This window comes from Equus asinus, chromosome 4, assembly GCF_041296235.1.
Source record: "Equus asinus isolate D_3611 breed Donkey chromosome 4, EquAss-T2T_v2, whole genome shotgun sequence".
Lineage (NCBI taxonomy): Eukaryota > Metazoa > Chordata > Mammalia > Perissodactyla > Equidae > Equus > Equus asinus.
In genome coordinates this window covers 26,747,785-26,769,481 of record NC_091793.1, presented here as the reverse complement: position 1 = coordinate 26,769,481, position 21,697 = coordinate 26,747,785, and the positions used below count along the sequence as shown (strand labels likewise).

At 42.1% G+C, this 21,697-nt stretch overlaps 1 protein-coding gene across 11 annotated transcripts in view; it reads right to left on the bottom strand.

Moving 5' to 3' along the window:
- Positions 1–21,697, bottom strand: part of LARGE1 (LARGE xylosyl- and glucuronyltransferase 1) — a 539,997-nt gene that overhangs the window by 249,024 nt on the left and 269,276 nt on the right. For all 11 annotated transcript variants that reach the window (XM_070506993.1, XM_070506995.1, XM_044780870.2 and 8 more), the window contains one exon: positions 20,163–20,286. In XM_070506993.1, the coding sequence (XP_070363094.1) occupies positions 20,163–20,286 (124 nt within the window). The remainder of the gene's footprint in view (positions 1–20,162; positions 20,287–21,697) is intronic.

Sequence of the window (21,697 nt, the reverse complement as noted above, 5' to 3'; positions counted from 1 at the left end):
GTCAGTTTGTGAAGATGCCCATCTTTCAAAAATGACAACAGGATGATGATGACGATAATAACAATGTATGTACAGCATTTTCTAGTTTGCAATGCAATTTCAACTGTATTATCTCATGTGATTCTTGAAATAATTGTGTGAATTAAGCAAGAAAGGAATTTGTGTCTCCATTTTACATCTAGGAAACTAAGACTTTAATGCATCATTGTCCAAAGTTCCACAGCTAATAAATGACAGGGTTGAAACTCACCTTGTCTGACCTTCAGGAAAATCACTTTTATGAGGCCCAGGGCCTTCTGATGGCCATGTCATGCTTTGACTTCATCATGGGAAATAGATGGAATTAATAGGCTGTGAAGCATTGTCTATCGTTCTTAAGCAAGGAAACCCACATTTCCACACCTATGTATACCTCTTCCCAAAATCAGGTTGGGGACATGGTGCAAAACGGGATGAAAACTCGAAATGTTTCCAAGTTTCCTACTGAAAGTGGTCTTTGTTTAGAAATAATTCTAGATTGCTTTCCACGTTTCAATTAGAGAACAAAGAGAATCCGGCCCCTTGGTGTCCCAAATGAGGTAAGAGAGTTATAAATGGGTATCACCATGGGGTCCACAAGCAATGTGTCCAGGACAGGCAACATCTGGGTGTTGCTCATGTTTCATGTGGTTGGGAATAAAGAGACATAAATCTATTTAGCTGGTCTCTGACTTTAGTGGCTTGAATTTTCCATCCCATTGCCTTCAAAAGCATCTTAGGCAGGGCTTGCCTCAACAGTGGAGTCATTCCTAATTTTGTCAGATTCTCCTGCGGTAGTTTTCAAGAAGGGGCAATTTTGCCCCCTAAGGGGCATTTGGCAATGCTTGCAGACACTTTTGATTGTGCTACACACCCCATCTTCAGACAGGACAGCCCCAACAACAAAGAATTATCTGGTCCAGAACATCAATAGTGGAGACACCTTGTTCCAAAGTACTAATGAAAACTTACAAAAATATGTATGGATGAACAAGCAGAAGCTTGATTTGATCTTCGCATGAGAGTATGAGTTTTGCTTCAGTTTTGACCTACTTGAAAACACATTATCCAGAATTAACGAACTACTTTGGAGGAGGAAGGAGGTGGGGGTTTAAAGTGTTTAAAGTCCTCTGCATCCTGACTTAAAGGAAGAAAAAGTGACAACTCTATACCTCCACAAATGAGAATTAAATGAGGCTTATCAATGAAAGAATATAAAGTTTAGACAAGCGAGGTCGTCCAGGGCCCGATTCACAGAGGTCTCTCTTGGCCAGTGGACCCACGGCTGCCCTGCTCCCAGCACGAGAGATTCCACCTTTCCACTGGACCCAGGCACCCCCTCCCCCAGCAGGGAAGCCTCATCCTAAACTCAACTGCACACTGAACCAAGACTCCACGCTCCAGGTGCCGGACAGCTGTTTGTAGCTTAGCATTCTCCTCAACACTGCCACCTAAGCCCAGGTTCCCTAGTACCTGAGCCCCAAATGTTAACTTCATTGGGTCAAGAGCATTCTCGTACTTGCCCTACACAAGAAGAAGAGGCCAGTGGATTCCTTCTTCTGGATCACAGCCTCAGGATGTACTGAGCTGTGCTCCAGTGGGGGCACACCTCTCAGCAGGATGCCTAGAGAATGGCACACGTATGGACCTGCTGATCCTGCACTACGCAATTATTTAGGAGGAAAAAATCACATTAGTGATTAAAGAAGTATGAGCACTTCTCCATTTTGGACAGCTCCCAGTCACGTGTGTTATACTCCCTACTACCTCTAAGTGGATGTCTAAATGCCAGACGGAACCCTTTCTCTTCCCACTAAACCTGCCCCTTCCTCAGTTTCCCCCATCTTAAATAACACCACCAGGCACCAACCAGCTTGATCCAGAATTTGAGGAGTTGAACATGATTCCTCTCTCCCTAATGCCACATCCAACAGATCCAAACCCTGTTAAGTCAGCTGCTAGAATCAATCTGCCCTTCAAGGTAGTCACCTGGAGAGGAAGCAGGCAGTCTATGGAGGTAGCTTTTAACCAAAACACTTCTGTACCTTCTCTTTGGGAAGTGGCAGAGCATAAAGTGCTAAGTTTAGAGTAGACGAACCAATTCTATTCTTTCTTGATTTTCTGTTCCTCCACCAAGACATCCTGGCCCCCAGGATCCATACTGTCACTAGGTCACTGGATCTGAGAACCTTAAGATCAGGGCCTTGGGCTTCCTTGTTCATTTTAGCAATGCCCCACAGGGCATCCGGTTGGCACTCTGTTGCAAGATACCTAATAAATAAGAGAAACAGAACCTCAGGAAGGAATTTCATAATGCCTATCCCATCCATCTCCCTCTTCTGCCCTTGAATCCACTGAAAGATCAGGGACATTGATTTTCAAACAGATTCTGCACACTGCAAAATGAAAGTTCAATTGTCCAAATATAAGGCCAGTTAGGTCCACACTCATCTGCTGCTAAGCATGCTTCTCTCTCCCTCGACTGCTCTGTAGGAAACTCACTCTGGGACACGTGTCTCCCCTATATGAGCATCCTTTGTGGTAGATTCACTGTTGTTACTGGGAAACTCCCCTAGTACTTTCTAAGATCTTTTGTATCTGGTAGACATTAGATTTCTCTGTTTTTAATCCAAATGTGGACATATTGTTTATATGAATACTGAAGACTAGAAGGTAAAAATATCCAACTTTTTTCCTATGGGCATCCTGAGCAGTCCTGGGTGAAAAGTTTTAGCGATCTGGTTTATTAGTTTCTTCTAATATCGAAAGGTGTAGGGGCCGGCCCAGTGGCCGAGTGGTTAAGTTCATGCACTCCACTTCGGTGGCCCAGGGTTTCGCCGGTTCAGATCCTGGGCGTGGACCTAGCACTGCTCATCAAGCCATGCTGAGGCGGCATCCCACATAGCACAACTAGAAGGACTTACAACTAGAATATACAACTATGTACTGGGGGGCTTTGGGGAGAAGAAAAAAAAAAGGTGTAGTCTTCGTACGTGAAAAATAGAAGGAAGTGTCAGGCAGATAAAAGAAATGCATTCCTTTCTTTTCTGACAGTAAAAGTGTAATGATAAGGGTATTAAGTTTTATAGCTAAGCTCAGCAGATAATAAGCAGGCAAAGGAGTTCTGCTTGAGAAAAGGTATTCTCTTCTTTCAGCAGTGAAAGCCTGTCATTAATTCATAGAGCAAGATAAAAAGCTCCACGCCTTCTCTCCACACTCCTCAAACCCTCTGCGTCTTGATAACGATGTGCCTAGCATGAGGAACGGCCTCCCTTCCCCTGTTGGCTTCTGGAAATCACACTAGCCCCCAGCCCCAGCTCCAAGTTCCATTTCCCCAACCCCATTCCCCATCTGGGGAGCCATCCTTGACTGTCCAGCTGGTAACTGACTGGTATTGCACTGTTCCCCATTTCATTAGTTTCCACTAAATTCTTGGAGAAGACATCGGTTTCTCTACATCTGAATTGTCTCGGAATAGTGTGCCTTCAGCAAATCCGTATCTACTGATTGTTTTGTACCAAGGTACAGACCTGAGTTGCTTCCTCTTCATCAGGTGAGAACTCAGCTACCTATTAGAGTTAGCACGAGGTGTTCTAAGCCAGCCAGTTTCCCTACGCTACTGAGAAAATGCAAACTACTGGCAGTCCACCCACCTTCATGTCGAAGGGGCACCGTCCCCATGTACAAACTAAATGCCTCGGAAAATCCCAATAAAGTTATCCAATCCAAACTCCACATTGGTTAATTCAGAAGTCACAGATTAAAAAGAGAAGGTGAGGGGAGAGCAGTACTTATATATATATATATATATACACACACACACACATATATACATATATATATATTGATCCTCCTTGCTTTCTAAATATGCATTTTCTTCTCATGACAAATCTACAAGGAAGTGTGAGAGATGGTTAGGTGCCTACCCAGAGGCACACTTTGAATCCTCTACTGAGACTGAAACACACAGACAGCCATACAGAAACCCTCACTTTCCCAGTCTCCCCTGTAGACAGGACTAGGGCACATCGATGATCCTGGCCAATGCACCTGAGGGGAAGTCTGATGCAAGATTTTAGGGAGAAGCTTCCCTCCCTGACAGAGAGAGGGAAGGAGGAATAAGCCTCTTTCTTTTCCTCCCCACTGTCCATGAGGAGCTGACTGCTGGATTTGCTGTGACCATGAGGAACCCAAGACAATCCCCAAGACGACGACCATCACTCTTGGAAGTGCCAACCTCTCCGATTCTTGCTATGTGAGAACATGAATAGGTTGTTTAAGCGCTTTTACTGGGGGGATTTCCTTTTTATTTTTTCACTTGCACCAAAAGTGATCTAATTGATGTTAGATTAGCATGTGAAAGACTAGGAAATGGCCCACACAGATAATGCAAGCAAGAGTCACTGGGGCTGCACAAAACAGTGTAAAGCAAGTCCTTAGTGACCTCTCTCCCCATTATTCTCTTTTACTTGTCCCACAAAGACACCGCAAATATGATCTAAATAAAAGGAGGAGGCTTGTCAATGCATACAAAGCCCCAAGAACTTCTTGGGTGCTCTTCCAACCAAATTCTCACCCATAAGCTCCTGTGACAAAGATGGGGGCACCCGACAGCCTCGACCCACACGCAGGTGCGCTGGACTCCACAGTGCATGTGTTCTCACATAGGAACACGCAGAGCTGCCCATCGGCTGGGAGAACAACAATGTTTCTCTTCTGGTTACCTATCCGTTTGAAGTCACTATTTTCTCTTTTCTTTTCTCCTTCCCTTCTTTCAGAAGAAAAAGAATATTTTTTTAAAACTGCACTACCATAGAAATTCTGTAAAATGTAATAAAAGGTAAAAAAAAACCCCACTGGAAGCCCTGTACCCAGAGGGAACCTATCAAATATTGCCATTATGTTCTTCACTTTTAAATAATTATAGATGTCTTTAAATTTGGGAGGAAGTAGCTTTGTGCCTTTTTTTAACTTTATTATATCACAAGTATTTTTAATTTTCATTTATTCAAGCAACATTCAACCTTGTAATTAAATCAATAAAAGTCTTATTTAAAAAAAAGTGATTTTGAAATGCTTCAAACATCTCATTGTCAGGATGTACCATCATCTCTCCACCTTTTCAGCGATGTTGGGATTTAGGGTGTGTCTAATTTTTGCTTCTGTAAAGGAATAATATCCTGATGAAATCCTTTAACTTAATCTCTATTTCCTCAGGACAAAGAATTTCTTCATCATACTGCTTGTATATATTTTTTAAGAATCTTGATAAATATCACTAAACTGTTAAAAAGAAAAGCTATTCTGATGTTAATTTACAACAGACACTTTCATAAGATTTCGTCCAATGGATACTTGCCAACATTAGGTAACAGTGTTTTAAAGCCTTGACATTTAGATATAAAAAGCTTATTTTTCTATTTCTTCAAATAATTAGTGATGTCGTCACATTAAAATTTCTTTTTAACCATTTGCTTTTCTTCCTTTGTGAATTCCTTCATTCTCATCCTTTACTCATTTTCCCATTGGTCTATTTATTTTTCTTATTGACTTGTAAGAGCTCTTTATATATTATATGCTATGTCTGTTTCGAGCATAATTTTCCCAATTTATCACTTGCAATTTAAATTTGTTTCAGTTCTGACTGACATTCAGAATTTTTCCCTTTCTTTTTTTTTCATTTCAATTAATCAAATCTACTAGAGGTTTCCTTTGACTTTTTTTTTTTTTTTCCATTTCTCTTGGGCATATACAAATTCTCATCCTTAGGTGAAAATTTTCATATTTTTCTTCCAGTTTTGTTTAACATTTCTGTTTTTAAACTTAAGTCTTTAATCAATCCAAAATTATTCTTTATATCTGGCAATATTCTATTTGATCTCTTCCCAAATGCTCAGTCTTCACAATAATGTCTTTTGCTGCATAATCCATTCTTTCTCTACAGGTTGGAAATTCTTCCTTGAGCAAGGGTAGACAGATACCTAGAACTTAAGATATCTCTTTCCTTTTCAAATTCACAACAGACAGAAGCAACTGCTCCTGGGACACTTCCTTGCTGGGTGGAGGAAAAGTCTCAGCATCCTTATTAAGACTTCTCCATTCGGGGCTGGCCCAGTGGTTAAGTTCGCATGCTCCGCTGCAGGCAGCCCACTGTTTTGTTGGTTCAGATCCTGGGCACGGACATGGCACTGCTCACCAAACCACGTTGAGGCGGCATCCCACATGCCACAACTAGAAGGACCCACAATGAAGAATATACAACTATGTACCGGGGGGCTTTGGGGAGAAAAAGGAAAAAATAAAATCTTGAAAAAAAAAAGACTTCTCCATTCAAACATGTACTTAGAGTCAACTATGTGGAAGCATTATGCTAACAATAGGAATAGGGTGGTTAAGAACAGAGGGGGTCCATCCATGTGGACTGCACATTGTAGTGGATGAGCCAGACTCATAACCAAGTTGAAGGTATTTAACAAATAAGTATACAAGGAAGCTGTTTAACAAATAATCACACAAAGTGTTATGAAGAAGGAAGTAGAGCACCACACGATGACCTATAGCAAGGGAATCCAAACATTAACAGAATGATGGATCAAGAACAGTTTCCTTGAGATCTAAACTAAGCTCTAAACAACGATGGGGAGAGAAGTGGGGAGGGAAGACTTCTAGTTCAGGTCAAATGGTGAACACGATAACTCAAAACCCCTCTTGGTGATATATGTATATACATATTGTATATATGTATATACAATACTATATGCAATATATATTATATATTACATATTATATATACTAATATATGGTATATATTAAAATGTATATTATACATATAGAATACATATAATTATTATGTACATGAAATCATACATATAATATAGAGCCATGCACCACAGAACATTTTACTCAACAACGGACCGCATATACAATGGTGGTCCCATTCGATGAATACTGTACAGCCTAAGTGTGTAGCAGGCTGTACCATCTAGGTTTGTGTAAGTACACTCTACGATGTTCATACAACCATGAAACTGCCTAAGGACACATTTCTCAGAACATATCCCTGTTGTTAAGTGACACATGACTGAATAAATATATATATATATATATATAACTTACGTTGGCATAAAAGCAAAACTGCAAGTATTTGAAGTCAGACTTAAAAAAAAGTTAGATTATACGTTATTCCTGAATGAAGTGCTGCCCTCAGGGAAGCAGCCCTTGAACTTCTGCTTTCACTGCTGCGGGTGGGGGTACAGGAAAGAGAAGATGAGGTCCATCTGTGATCTGGCTTAATAAGGAGTCAGAGAGAAGACAATTGCATAAAGCTGGACCCCAAATCCTGTGCTCTCAGCATAAAAGTGATCTAGAAATAAACTCCAGCACACAGAAGAGAAAAGCCAGGAAACACTAGTAGTCTTTAGCTTGATGGCAAAAAGTGGCTGCTTATGGGGAAAGGAGGCTTAAGACTTACTACCTAGAAGGTGTATCATACAATGGCATGTGGTCTGAACTCAAGCCGTCTGTCAGAGCTGACAAACCTCAAATGGAGAACTGAACTCAAAGTAACTAGAACTGAGAGTGCCTCAGGGTCACGGGCAGCAATAAACACAAGCATTATCTCAAGGAAACACAGAATTCCACCTCAAAGCTTTCATAAATCAGCACGGGGTTTACGTAGTGTTGTAAGGGTTAAAACCCGGACCCACGGCCAGGCTGAAGGCTCCATTCCTGTTGCCCCTAGTCTCAGGTTCTTCATCTGCAAAGTGGGATCACAATAGCACTAATTTTAAAGGGCTGTTATGAGAATTAAATGAGACAATCCACACTTAATGCTTAGAACTGCATCTGGGACATGAGAAGTGCCAAATAAATGTTATTACTATTACTTTATTACCATTTTTCTAGGTATATTGTTGTATACCATCTTATTCATCGTTTAGCTTATTAATATTTTCTCCACTGTTTATTATTAACTTTGCCAGAGGTGTGCCATTTTCTTATACATGGAACACAGCTTTCAAAATTTTAATTTTCTGTTTTTTATTTTTCTTATTTCATAGACTTCTGCTGTTAGCATTATTTCCCTTTTCTTTCTTTAGGTCTACGCCATTGTTCTTGTTTAAATTACCAAGTAGAATGTGAGACTCATTTATCATCATCTTTGTTTCTGAATAATGAAAGCATTGAGGGCTATTAAAATTTCTCCAGTGACAGCTTTGGGCACATTCCATAAACTTTAGTGTGAAATGTTCCTCTTTTGCTGTTTCCAAAATAGGCTATAATTTTAGTTTTTACTTCCTTTTGGATTAAATAAGCATTTAGGAAAATTCACCACCTTCCTCTAATTTCCAAGTATTCTGAACCTCCCATTTAAAAGTTTATTTCTAATACACAGTTTTACTGCACTGTGGCAAGAGTGAGGCCTATATTATTTTTATGGTTTGAAATTTAATGAGATTTTTCTTGTGCCCTCAATATATGTAATTTTTTTCATGAATACTTGAAGATCCATTTTTATTTCATTTTATGGATACAAACTTTGATATCTATTGATATTGATTATATTTTTAAAACTGTCTTTGTCATTAACTATATGATTTGCCTTTTTAGTGGCTGAAACTCTCAATATATCCTATATTTGTATCATTTTGCTTTATATATTTGAAAGCCTTCTACTTGGAAAATAACTTGGCTATTATATCCTCTTATGGATATTACACTTGACAATTCAAAATTATCTAATTAAGTATATTTATTATGTTTGAATTTGTCTGAAGTTAATATATCCACACATTTGTTTCATCTGTCTGAGATATCCTAATATAAATTTTATTTTTAAATTTTATAAATTATTTTAGGTGTCCTTCTTGAAGATAGTAAGCACATAGTTAAGATACTGCTATTTAAGAAAACATCAAGTCTTTGTCCAATAACAGAAGGGTTTAAAGAATTTATATTTATTAAAATAAATGATGTTAAGGTTTTGCTTCTCTCATAGCATTTTTAAGAAATATTTTTCAGCTTTGAGAAAAAATTTAGATACATTACAATGACCCCCTTTTTTAAATGTACAACTCAGTGAACGCATACAATCTGTAACCACAACAGCAATGACTTTATAAAATAATTCCATCACCCCCAACAGTTCCCTCATGGCCCTGTTTAGGGAGCCTCCACCACAGCACTCTCTGGCTCCTACTAACTTTCGTCCTGCTTTCAAGAATTCCCTATAAATGGAATCATACAACATGCAGTCTTTGTGCCTGGCTTGTTTTACTTAGCACAATACTTGCGAGGTTCATTCATATTGTTCATGTATCATCAGTTCATTCTTTTTCACTGCAGAGTAACATTCTATTGACTGGATATACCACAATTGTATACCAAATCCCCAGTTGAGGGACATTTGAGTTCCATAAATAAAGCTGCTATGAACATTCGCAAACATGTTTTTGTGTGTGCATATGATTTTATTTCTCTTCCACGAATACCTAGGAGTGGAATTGCTGGGCCATACTGTCAATATATGTTTAACTTTTTTAGAAAGTGACAACCTGTTTTCCAAATTAGTTGTACTATTTTACACTTCCACCAGCAATGGGTGAGAGTTCCAGAGGTTCCACATTCTCACCAAGACTTTGTATTGTCAGCCTTTTAAATCTTACCCATTGAAGAGGGTGTGAAGTAGCATTCCACGGTAATTTGCATTTCCCTGATGACTTCTGGTGTTGAGCATTTTTCAGGGATTTACTGCCTCTCCTTATGTCTTCTTGGATGATGTGTCTCTTAAAATATGTTGCCCATTTCTAACCTGGGTTGTTCGTCGTCTTGTTATTGTTATAAAAGTTCTCCATAGATTTCAGATACAAATCTGTTATCAGACATGTGCTTTGCAAATATTTTCTTCCCAGTTTGTGGCTTGTCATTTTATTTTCTTATGAATGTCTTTGGAAGAACAAAAACTGTCAGTTTAGATGAAGTCCACTTTATGTGTATATATATTTAGTTTGTGCTTTTTGTATCCTATTTGAGAAATCTTTGCCTAACCTAAAGTCACTAAGATTTTCTCCTCTGTTTTCTTCTATTAGTTCTATAGTTGTAGCTCTTCAATTTAGGTGTAAATTTCAAGTTAATTTTTGTATATGGTATCAAGTGAGGGTTGAGATTCATTTTTTTGGGAAATGGATAGCTAATGTTCCAACATAATTACTTTCTTCTTTCTCATTTTCTTTGCTTCTTCTTTTTTTTTTTTTTGAGGAAGATTAGCCCTGAGCTAACATCTGCTGCCAATTCTCCTCTTTTTTGCTGAGGAAGACTGACCCTGAGCTAACATCCGTGCCCATCTTCCTCCACTTTCTATGTGGGACGCCTATCACAGCATGGCTTGCCAAGCGGTGCCATGTCTGCACCCGGGATCTGAACGGGTGAATCCCAGGCCACCAAAGTGGAACATGTACACTTAACCACTGTGCCACAGGGCCAGCCCCTCTGCTTCCTATTTCATACCAACTTTGTTTCATTTGCAATAATCATCTCCAACAACTTAGTTTTATTCCAATTTGTAACTTTAACAGAGGTCACCTTTGAGCATTCCAGAAACATCGTCCCTTTTTTTTTTTTTTTCAGAGTGAAGGGTTAAAAAATACCGTCTGAGTTACCCCACAAAACACAAGAAACTTAGCAGCTTTTAAACCCAACCCACACTTCCCAAGCTGTTTCAAAACGTCTGTGATCAGCTGGTATTTGTATCTGTTTTCAAGAGCAACATTCGGCATCTGCCTTCAGCTTTGCAACCGACTTAAAACAATTATTTACAGATCATTCCATGTGTAACTGCTTTCGGTACATACTGTTTGCCCCTTTGGAACAAGACTTCCTCATTCTTGAATATTCATTTTGAGTACTTTTTTGGTTGGCTGGCAGATGACATAACAGAATCTTCAAGAAGTATACACTGGTCTATGTTTTGTGAGCTCTTGCATAGCGTTTCATTTTTTTCTGTTGCCTTTAAACATGAGAGAACTTGGCTGGTATTCCTGGGTCTCCATCTTTTCTGCTCAAAACTCTGTAGATATTTTATTAGGACATTTATTATTATAGCGAACAAGCTGAGGTAGAATTTTTTTATTCTTCAAACATAATATGTTCCTCTCTACCCCTTGCCTTTTGCATTACAGTGTAGCCTTAAAAATCAAGCTTTACTCCTCATCCATCACCACCAAACCACATGTGGCCGTTGAGTATCTAAAACACAGCATGTCTGAATGGAGATCTGGAAAATATATATCGGATTTTGAAGACTTAGTATGAAAAAACGTATGTAAAATATCTCACTAGTACTTTTAAAAGTACAGATATGTTGGAATGATAATATTGTAGAGCTATTGGATTAAATAAAATATATAACTAAAATTCATTTCACTTGTTTCATTTTGCTTATCTAAATGTGGCTACTAGAAAATTTAAAATTACACATATGATTCATATTTCTATTGGACAGCACCACTCAAGAGACAGACTTCCCAGATTTACATTTTGGTTCCACAATGCTGAGTAATTTCAACAAGTCTCTTTTATAAGCCTCCATTTCCTCACCTGGAAACGGATGAAAATAATTACACTCGCCTCAAGGCTTATTGTGGGGATCAAATAAGATTATGCATGTAACGTTATTGTGCTGGCACAAAATCAATTCTTATTAATGAGAGTTATTACTATTCTTAAAGGAAGGATTTTTTTTTAATCCTTATAATTCAAATATTTTTCTAGGGGGTACTTTGATGTGGGCAACTTATTGCTGATTTTGCCTGGATTGTAGGGGCCCCTTTTGATCTGCATGCATAGAATTTTTTTCAGTTCTTGACAATTTTTCTTGGATTTCATCATCCTATGAATGGACCATCCAACACCTTACCCTTAAGAGCCTGAAGCCCCCGATTTTCATGAACTTTGTACCACACCAGCTCAGTCACTCCATCCCAGGATAACATGCCAAATAACATATGTCACCTGAGACACTGAAGCTCTAACATTTCACTCCCCAAATCCATCCTTTTATCCTTTCAAAATATTTGGCCAAAGACTCCTGTTCTCACAGCAAAAATTTCCTTACCTTATCATAATTTCCATTTCACTCTGCCCATCACTTTCTCACTATCCATCAAATACCTCTGGTCTGTCTTTCCCTTTTCTTTTCTTTTTAGGTCCATATATTCCAAAATACATCATTATAACCACACTCTTGAATCACGGAAGTTTGGTGTTTTTCTAACTCAAGTTCTGGGTAGCTGAGATTTCAATACAGCACTGCCCTGAAGGCCAGAAGAACTAGATTTCAGCATAAATTCTCTGATTAGCAGCATTCTGCTAATTCCTTTGGTAAATTCCTCATTGACAAAAGAAAACGTTGTTTCTCTAGCACAGGATTTTTGAGAAGACGCAATTAAATAAGGTACATGAAAGCATTACCTTCTTTATCCAGGGGAATGAAGAAGACCACAGCAATGAAAATGGGAAGGAATCAATACTCAGGATGGGGAAAAGGTGGGTCCAGGGACACTTAATTGCTTTAAATGAATTTAATCTCTGAGCCGAGACCAATTACAGCTCCTGGTGGGGCAAGTCACATGCGCAGGTGAGGAATAACTGCTGTACTTTGAAGAACCACAGATAACGGTAGGTACATGAGACAGAGACAAAAGCGAGCACACTCAAGAAAGGCAGCAACTTGGAAACCATTTACTACACAAATACATCAGAAGATATATATAAGTGTCAACTAGGTTTTGAGCACTGCTATTTGAGATATAGTTGAAGGAATGGGAACGATGAGAAGACTCAGCAGACATGCCAGGTCTTCAAACAAGTGATTGACACACTCTACAGTCCCAAAGTATGGAACCCATGCATTGGTTGGAGGCCATTATCGGCAAAGTTTTGTCCTAAGAGGTGGGTATAGAGATAAAAGTTACAGGGCTTGCCCTCCTGGTTCTCATTATCTGGTGGGGAAGACAGATGAGTTAACAGACAATGACACATATACTTGCATTTGGTCTTTATTAATACTCAGGACCAAGGGGGGAATCAAAAAGATGAAGACTTCATTACAGAACAAGGTGAATATTTCTAATAGAATTTCTAAATATGGAACAAGCTCCTTTGGGGCGTAATGATCTCTTATCTCCAGAAGTATTCAAAAGCAGAAGATTAATGACCATTTACATAGAATATTATAGAAGAAAGTGGAAGGTATGCTAGGTGAATACTAAGTTCCTTCCTAATTAAGATTTTATGATTCTCAAAAGGGGACAGGGCCCATTCACTAGGATACTCTGTTACACAAAGAAACATTTGCCTGTGTAAAGGGAACTGTACAACTGACATAGAAAGATTCTTTTCTAAGGCAGATTACAATTTCTATTGGTTGTCTACAATTTTCCCTGTCTAATAGTTAAAAGCCAAAGATCAGTCTTCAAAATACAGAAAGGTATGTTTTCAAACGCATTTCACTTATCCATGTCCCATCTGTGATCTTGCCCTCAACATATGAAGGAAAAAAGCCCATCACAAATGCCAGGGGTGCACTGCTGGCCTTACAGAATCAGCCTTCATATTCACAAACCACATGGAGAATGGAACGACCAATAAAAGGGATAAAAAAAAAAAGGGAGGATGGCAACTTTTCCAGATCTGGGCATAATATTTAACCTCAGCCAGCCTTCCTGCATAACCTGAGACCCAAAAGGAGAGAAAGAACAAGAGCAAACATCCATAAACTATTCCAGAAAAACAACTCAAAATGCATACCCTCTGATGAGAGGTCAACAGTCATCTGTTTCTCTGTTGTAGAAAAGAGAAGTTGTGTTGACATGGGAGATTTGGAACGGAGAAGATTAAAGAGGTTAATCACATCCATCTACAATTATATGGAAAGGGAAGGAAAGAAAATAAAGTGCCTACTATGTGCCAAGCACTGGGCTTTTCATTCTGAACTTCATTTAATTGGATTTAATCTTCACCAATAAAGGGGAGCTCGAGCTACCAATTTCGAAAGACAATTAAGCTCTATGTATCACTCTCAGTATTACCATATCATAGTGAACCTGGACAAGGAAATTCTGAAGGTCACGCATAACTTACTTCTTCCACAGGGCACCTTAGGGAAGATCATGCGCTCCATGAGACATATCCTTTGTCTTCCATCTTTCTGCTGCAGGCGAAGTTTAACTAGAACTGCTCCACCCCATGAGGTGGGGTATTCACCAAGTGTGGTCTCTCTGAACTATATCCTAGGCCCGGCAATCATAACACACACACCCAATTTTGGGAAGAGGACCAGGTTGAAAAGATTCATATGTGAGCTCTTGGGCAAGTTGCTTAACCTCCCTGGGCCTCATTTCTCCTAAAAAGGCTCTGAGTACTGGCTTCCTTCTAACCCTGAGACCCTATGATTTCACGTTACCATCAGTCCCTCCTAGCTGAAAATGTCTATCATTCGGGAAGCATATCTTCCCAGGAAACAGAGAGGGAAGGCAGCAGTTTATCCATCCCCCGAGCTGTCTCCCAAAGGACAGCTAGGTGTTGAAAGATCGCTGTTATCTAAAGAGAACCTCTGCAATACTCCACAGGGACCAGTACAAAGGCAACTGAGAACGAGTAGGGAGCCAATTTTGAGAGTCAACCATCAATATTTTCTGTAACCATAGTCTTGAATCCTGCTTCATGATCTTTCTGATGTTGGTAATGAGCAGGCATCGGGTCTAAGAGAAAAGGAGATAAATTAGGGCTCCCAGCTAGACAGGTGAATCATGAAACAGCTCCTGCCCCCAGCAGCTTCCCTTCACGAGCTCGGAGCATCCTCACCCCAGTGTGGCAGGAAGGCGACTTTCTGGGCCAACTGGGACAAGATCAGAGGCTGGCAGACATGCAAGGTCTCGTCTGAAATCTAGCAAGATAGGTATCGCTGATTGAAGGCAAACTGTCCAGAGTAATGACTATTTAGTTTAGAAAATGATCCTTGGGTGAGACTGATGGGGCCGTCCCAAAGCTCAGCAGCATCGTTAGTGTGGTACTCTTTTATCCCCAGCAGGAAGCTCCACTCCCAGTAGGCCTTTAAATGGAGGGGCCATGCTTAACACATTTGTTCTTCACGAACAACCAGAAAAAGACCACCACTGAGAGCTTAGAGGACCCTTGTCTAGAAGCAATTATAGTATCTTAGCTTAAAAACAGGCCACAGGGGCCAGCCCAGTGGTGCAGCAGTTAAGTTTACATGTTCTGCTTCGGCGGCCCGGGGTTCGCCGGTTCGGATCCCAGGTGCGGACATGGCACCACTTGGCAAGCCAAGCTGTGGTAGGTGTCCCACATATAAAGTAGAGGAAGATGGGCATGGATGTTAGCTCAGGGCCAGTCTTCCTCAGCAAAAAGAGGAGGATTGGCAGCAGATGTTAGCTCAGGGCTAATCTTCGTCAGCAAAAAGAGGAGGATTAGGCAGTAGTTAGCTCAGGGCTAATCTTCAAAAAAAAACCCCAAAAAACAGGCCACAGAGAAGAAAATATAACATAGGAGAAAGAGCATGGATTGTGGCATCAGATAGCTCTGGGTTTTACTCCTGGTGCTGCCGTGTCCTAGCTATGCATGTGATTTGGGGTTAGTTATTTAACCTCCTAAGCTCGGTTTCCTTATCTGTATAATGAGATAACAACCACCTGCTCCACAGAGTTGTGAGCACCTCTATGAGAACCACATAAAACAGGAGAAACAAAGTAAGTGTTCCATAAACAACTGATGTTACACCACAGCCCAGAGGATCCAAAGTCACTGAAGACAGGAATTTGGGGTTCAAGTGCAACTCAACAGCGGCAACGTCACTCCCCTGTGGTTACAGTCTGTTCTCCCTCTTTTCCTTCAGATCTGTTCCCCGTTCGTGTCTCCTGAATCGTACGATCCCATATCTCATCTCATTTCATCTGGAAAGGGAAAAGTCAAATATCGGCCTTGGCATTTATTACCTGCCTGATCTTAGGCAAATACTCTTCAATTCTGTGCTTCCATTTATAAATTATCTGTGAGATGGAGATAATAAAAGTCCCCTCTCCACCCCACAGGGCTGTTGTGAGAAGTGAGTGACAGCACGTGTCGTCCCCCCACGCTGCACATCTTGAGTGGAGTTCGGAGCACAAAGACGCAGTCGGTCCTGGTCGCCTGTTGATACGGGGACTCAGAGGCCGGAAATGAATGAGCCGTGTAAACATCAGCAGACCCAGGAGCATTTTACAGGCCACAGACACAAGCAGGCTGAGCGATCAGCATTTGCAAATCCACACTAATTGGTCATTATGGGAGAAGCGTACCAGTGCACCAGGAATTTCCCACAGTTCGTTTTTAATCATGCTCCCATCCCTCATCAACTTCCTTTTCCTATGACTCCATTCTCCAGCCTAAGAGATAGAATAATGGGCCCGCAGGAATATTTCTGAGAAATGCCATTTCCAACAGCCGTACCAAGTGGCTTCTCCGAGTGGCATCAGGGGAGGCAGCCGTGTGTGTGTCTGCGGAGGGTACCGTCTGACGTGCTGCCTGATCACAGCTGCAGAACACAGCATGGGCCCATTCTCTCCTGATCTTCCTCCTTCTCTAATGTCAGCTAATGGATGGCATTTTAATGTGTTCTCTTCCTTGTGTACCTGCCATGGAAAGACACTCACCTGTCCCAGGGCTGCTCTGGGGACGTTACATGGGCAGGTACAGATGGAGCTGCCTTATTTAGGCCACCGCAGGGTCACCGGTAGACAAATACCTGGCTGCTGACCCATGCCCTGAGGCACAACAGGCTTCAGGAAGGTGGTGAGCCCTAAGAGTGATAGATAACCCCGTTCCTAATGGCTTCATTATTCTTAGAGACCCAGGTCTGAGTTTACCGTGTATCATTCACTTAGCAAACAATCTCATAGGCCAAGCATCACACCAGGCTTTAGGGGTAAAGGGGTGATGAAACCCAGACATGATCCCGGCCCTTTTGGAGCCTACTGTCTAGGGGCGAGACAGACATTTACCGGCACACCCCACAAAGGCATAAAAGAGTATACTCTGCAATGAGTGTCCTGAAGAAACATATGCGATCCTATGAGAACATATAACAAAGGAACCCTAGGAGACGAGGAAGGCAGGGAAAGTTTCCCTGAGTAAATGTAGCTTATGCCAAAGAACTTGGAATTAATTAGCAGTGGGGGAAGAGAAGGCAGGCTGGGGTACAGAGTCTAACAGATAGAAGAAACAACCTGTGCAAAGGCCCCCTGGTGGGAGAGAAGGAGCAGAGCAAACACGAGACGGAGGGAGTGGGCAATGGTGCTGCTGGTGGCGCAAGATGAACTTGGAAGGAGGCAGGAGCCAGACTGTGCAGGGAAATGTGACTCACTTAAGGACTGTGGTCTCTATCTTAAGAGCCTGGGGAAATCACTGAAGGTTTTATGCAGAGGAAAGGGGATGGCATGGTTGGGCTCGCTTTTGGGAATGGTGACTCATGCTACTGATGAAGAATAGATTTGGGCGAGGAGAAGTGAGCAGAGCAGAAGAGAAGAGACTAATCTGGAAAAAAGCTGCTGTTGTGCTGGGGAAAGATCACAAATGCTTAGACTAGGATGCTGGCAGTGGAAATGGAGACAAGCTAGGATGTGGAACGGTTAGAGACACAGTAGGGAAAGGGACCTATCAAAGGCGAACTCTTGGTTCCGGAAGAGCAACTAAGTAGATAGACAGCGATGCTATGAGGCAGGAGAGGCTCAGGTTGGGAGGAATGGGCAGATCATGGTCTGTGGTTTGTTGAGTGAGACTATGTATAAATTATTAGTACTGTTATCATTATTATTATGGAAAACTTATGTTTGACAAAATGCTTTCATACTCATTGTCCTCACTGGATTCTGACAACAGCCTCATGGGGTCCAGGACTGTGGGAGATAGGTATTTAATTGGTAGGGAAATAAAATATAGCTGTAGGGCATGGTATAGAGGGTAGAGGACAGGACTCTGGAGATAGTATGTTTTAGAACATATCAAATTGTACTTTTTAAAATTCTTTTTATTTTTAAGCCATGCATCTTCAATTCAAATGGATAAAAATCCAGTATGGAAAATCATGTGCAGCAGGTCGACTGGTTTCCAGTGGGCACGAGAGTCAGTATCAGCCTTTCTCCCTCCCACCCCTATTTCCTCCAAGACCTCACGGAGGCCCTGGGGTTCAAGGAGTAGATTATAGCCCCTAGTGCCTTACTCCTTCAACCTCCCACCTCTCCATGGACTTCGTAACAAGCCATGGACTTCGTAACAGGCCATGCACTCAGGAGCACTGTAATACCATGCTGCCTTGGCTGCAAAGGGAATGGGGTATTTCCAAGACTGATGCATTTCAGGCAGGGCCAGGCCTTCCCGGGAGTTATCTTATTTGATCCCTGCCTTGGTGGCTGGCACTGTCCCACATCTGACACCTGAGAGAGCCAAGGCTCACAACCCAAATCCGATAGTTTCTCCAGTGGCAAGCCAGGATATGAACTTGGGGTTTGTGCAACCACTTTGACTTCTCTTAAAAAGCAGAGGGCATGGGCTCGCCAGGGACACAGCACACGGCTGCCAAAAGAAAGGAGGATGATGAAGGAGGTAGCAGAAGCTTCCTTCTGCGCCAGATGCTGCCCTTCCCCACCACTGCTTTTCCCCACGGCGTTGGCGCTGAGACCCTGGGAGACAGAGTGGCTTGCTTTCACCTTAATTAGCACAGCAATTTGCTAAATTTTGTTTTTCCCTTTTTAAGAGTGTTAATCAATTTTAGCTCAGAAGAGATTCAAATGGCACACAAATTACCACAACATCCCCAAACGCTAAATTCTGAACATCTCCATCAACCTCAGAGCCTGAAATATGGGACAAATCAGAAACTCCAGCCAGCATGTCTGTGATCTATTTAACATGTTATGGCTCTAAAATGAAAAGCTAATGGCTTTATGAGGTTGGGAACAAGCAATTTGCTAGAATCAGCCTCACCTAGGTGTTTAGTTCTTCCCAAGGTGACTGCAAACAGCATCAACGTGTAACTGCAAAGTTACATGTTCCTCTAATAACAGCAATTTGTTAGATCCACAAGCATTCCAGGGTACCAATGATGCACCAGAAATACAGTAAAGACTAGGATGCGACCCCCGTCCCCATTAAGAAGGTTCTATACTAAAGTAGTAGACAGGCAAGTGAATAAAAAATGTCTTCCTCCTTCCTCGAGAAGTCAGGGAAGGCTGTCAGAGGAGGTGGCAGTGCAGCTGAGTTCTGAAGGATGAGCAAACTTGTGACAAGGTAAGCAGAAGGGCACGTCAGATAGAAGGAATCGCATACGCAAATGCTCAAATATAGGAGAGAGGGCAGAGAGAACCAGAGGCACTTTCCTAGAGCTAAGTGAGAGGGTGGATTTGCAGGAATGACAACAGATGAGACTGGAAGAAGAATCAAGAGCGAGAATATGCAGGACTTCTTAATCAGACTGTGAATCTCAATCTTGATGCAGGCCAAGTGGCGCTGCAGAAGGATTTTAAGCAAGGGAGTGACATCACCAAATCAGTCTCATTTGGTTGAAACTCTCCAGTACATCGTAATCCTTAATATTTATTCAGCACAGTCTTTGAAAGCACATTCACATACATGCTCCAATTTCAGCCTCTTAATTACCCCATGAGGTTAGTATTACAATCCCTTTTCTACTGATGAGAAAAGAAACCCAGTAAAGGTATAGGTATTTCCTCTGTGTCTTACGACGAGCGAATGACAAAACATGAACTCAAATTTCACTGGGTGACGGAATTCTCTAGATAGCAGTACCACAAACCTCTTTCAGATACATAGGAAGCTAATGGCCTCCAGCTTCTACAGAAAAGCCTTGGTGGCCAGAGCTGCACAGACCAACATGCATTACTGTGCTAAAGGAGTGGTCGCTTGACTGCTCTTGATGACAAAATCAGATTCAGGCGGCAAACCACCTCAGTCACACCCTGGGCATTTCCACTTGGGAGCTGAGATGGCTGCCAAGGCTGCAGTCTACCAAACCATGAACAAGAAGAGCTTCCATCTTGAGGGACCTGGGAGGCGCCCCTCCCTCCCGCCTGTACCTTGAGCTCATCTGCGTTGTAGAAGTCCACACGCACGGCGGGCACCATCCAGGTCTGGAAGAGCGTCGCCAGGATCTGCTCCGCGATGGAGTCGGCGATGAGGTGGAAGTGCAGAGGGTTCCGCCTGCGGGAAGGAGAAGCACGAGGGTCAGGAGGAGAAGGCAGGCCTTTGAATTCCAGCCGCAAAAGCGCTCTTATCCATTCGCCACGTGCGGCCAGTTTCTAACAGCCCTTGTGAAAGTAAATCAGGCCTGTTATTAAACCAGTGCTGACTGGTGAGGATGTCAGAGCAGAAAAGGAGAGAAGGAAGACCTATCCCCCAAACTCGGCATCTCAGAGGTGACAACTGAGGACCAGACAGGGTAGAGTCGTTGGTGACACCATTCAAGCGAACCGCCACACCTCTGCACTGCTGTTGCTTCACTCCCCAAAACAGTGAGGAAATCTCCTCCCCAGGCTGCTGTGTCGAGTGGATGAGATAATATGTGCGATGTATAACGCATGTCAATAATAAACACAGCTGGGATAATAATAAATAGCAGATATGCCCTTCTGAGGGACTGCCAGGCACAAAGCAATAGTTCAATCCAGAAGAAGTGCTATCATAAATACTATTGTGCTAGTAAAAATACCAACATACATTGTAATACTACGATTCAGCACCTCTGGGAAATCTAAAGAAGAAAATGACTTGGTCCCTCTGACCTCAAGGAGCTCGTACGATTTAGAGAGGCGATCCACAATCAAACATACACCTGAAGGGGAACATGACAGTGTCATGATGACAACAGGACACAAAGTTCCATGGGAGTAAAGAAAAAGAAGGGCTAATTCTGATGAGTCACAGGGATGTGGACAAGTTCGGGCAGCAGTGCCCTATAGGATAAAGACGACTTTGACTGCAATCAAAGGGAGAGGGGACCCAATCCAGGGAGAATCATAAGGGACTGTGGCCCAAGCCCAGAGTGTGTTGAGAGTGTGGTGGGGGGAGGAAGTGGTTAGCAGGGTCTCTAAGGTTAGAGCAGAGGAGGAGAGAGATGAGAGCACACAGGAAGCAGAGCAATGAACGCCCAGCTAAACAGTCTGGACTTCATCAGGGAGACATGGGGGACCAATATGACCTGGCTCTGAGCTCTCAGCCTCCTGTGCTGTCGCTCCCCAGCCCTGTCCTAAGTTCTAGACACACATCTCTCATGCGCCATGCTCTCTCTACCTGGGCCTTTGCATATTCAGTTTGCTCTGCAGAAAACCATCTTGGACATGCTCATTTGACAAATATTTATTGAACACCTACTACCTGCCAGGGGAAGAGCAGGATGCTGGGGACACAGTGGTGAGGAAGACACACCATCCCTGCTCTCGTGAATCTCACGGTCTTGCCCTCTCCTTCTTCCTCCCTCTCCCTTCACACTTCCCATTCAGCACGTGGTTCTCTCTTACCCAGACTTCAGTTCTCAGGGCCACCACCATTTGCTCCTAGTCCTTTCCTGACGGCCCATGACTAGGTCAGGGGCCCTTCCTAACAGACAATATCT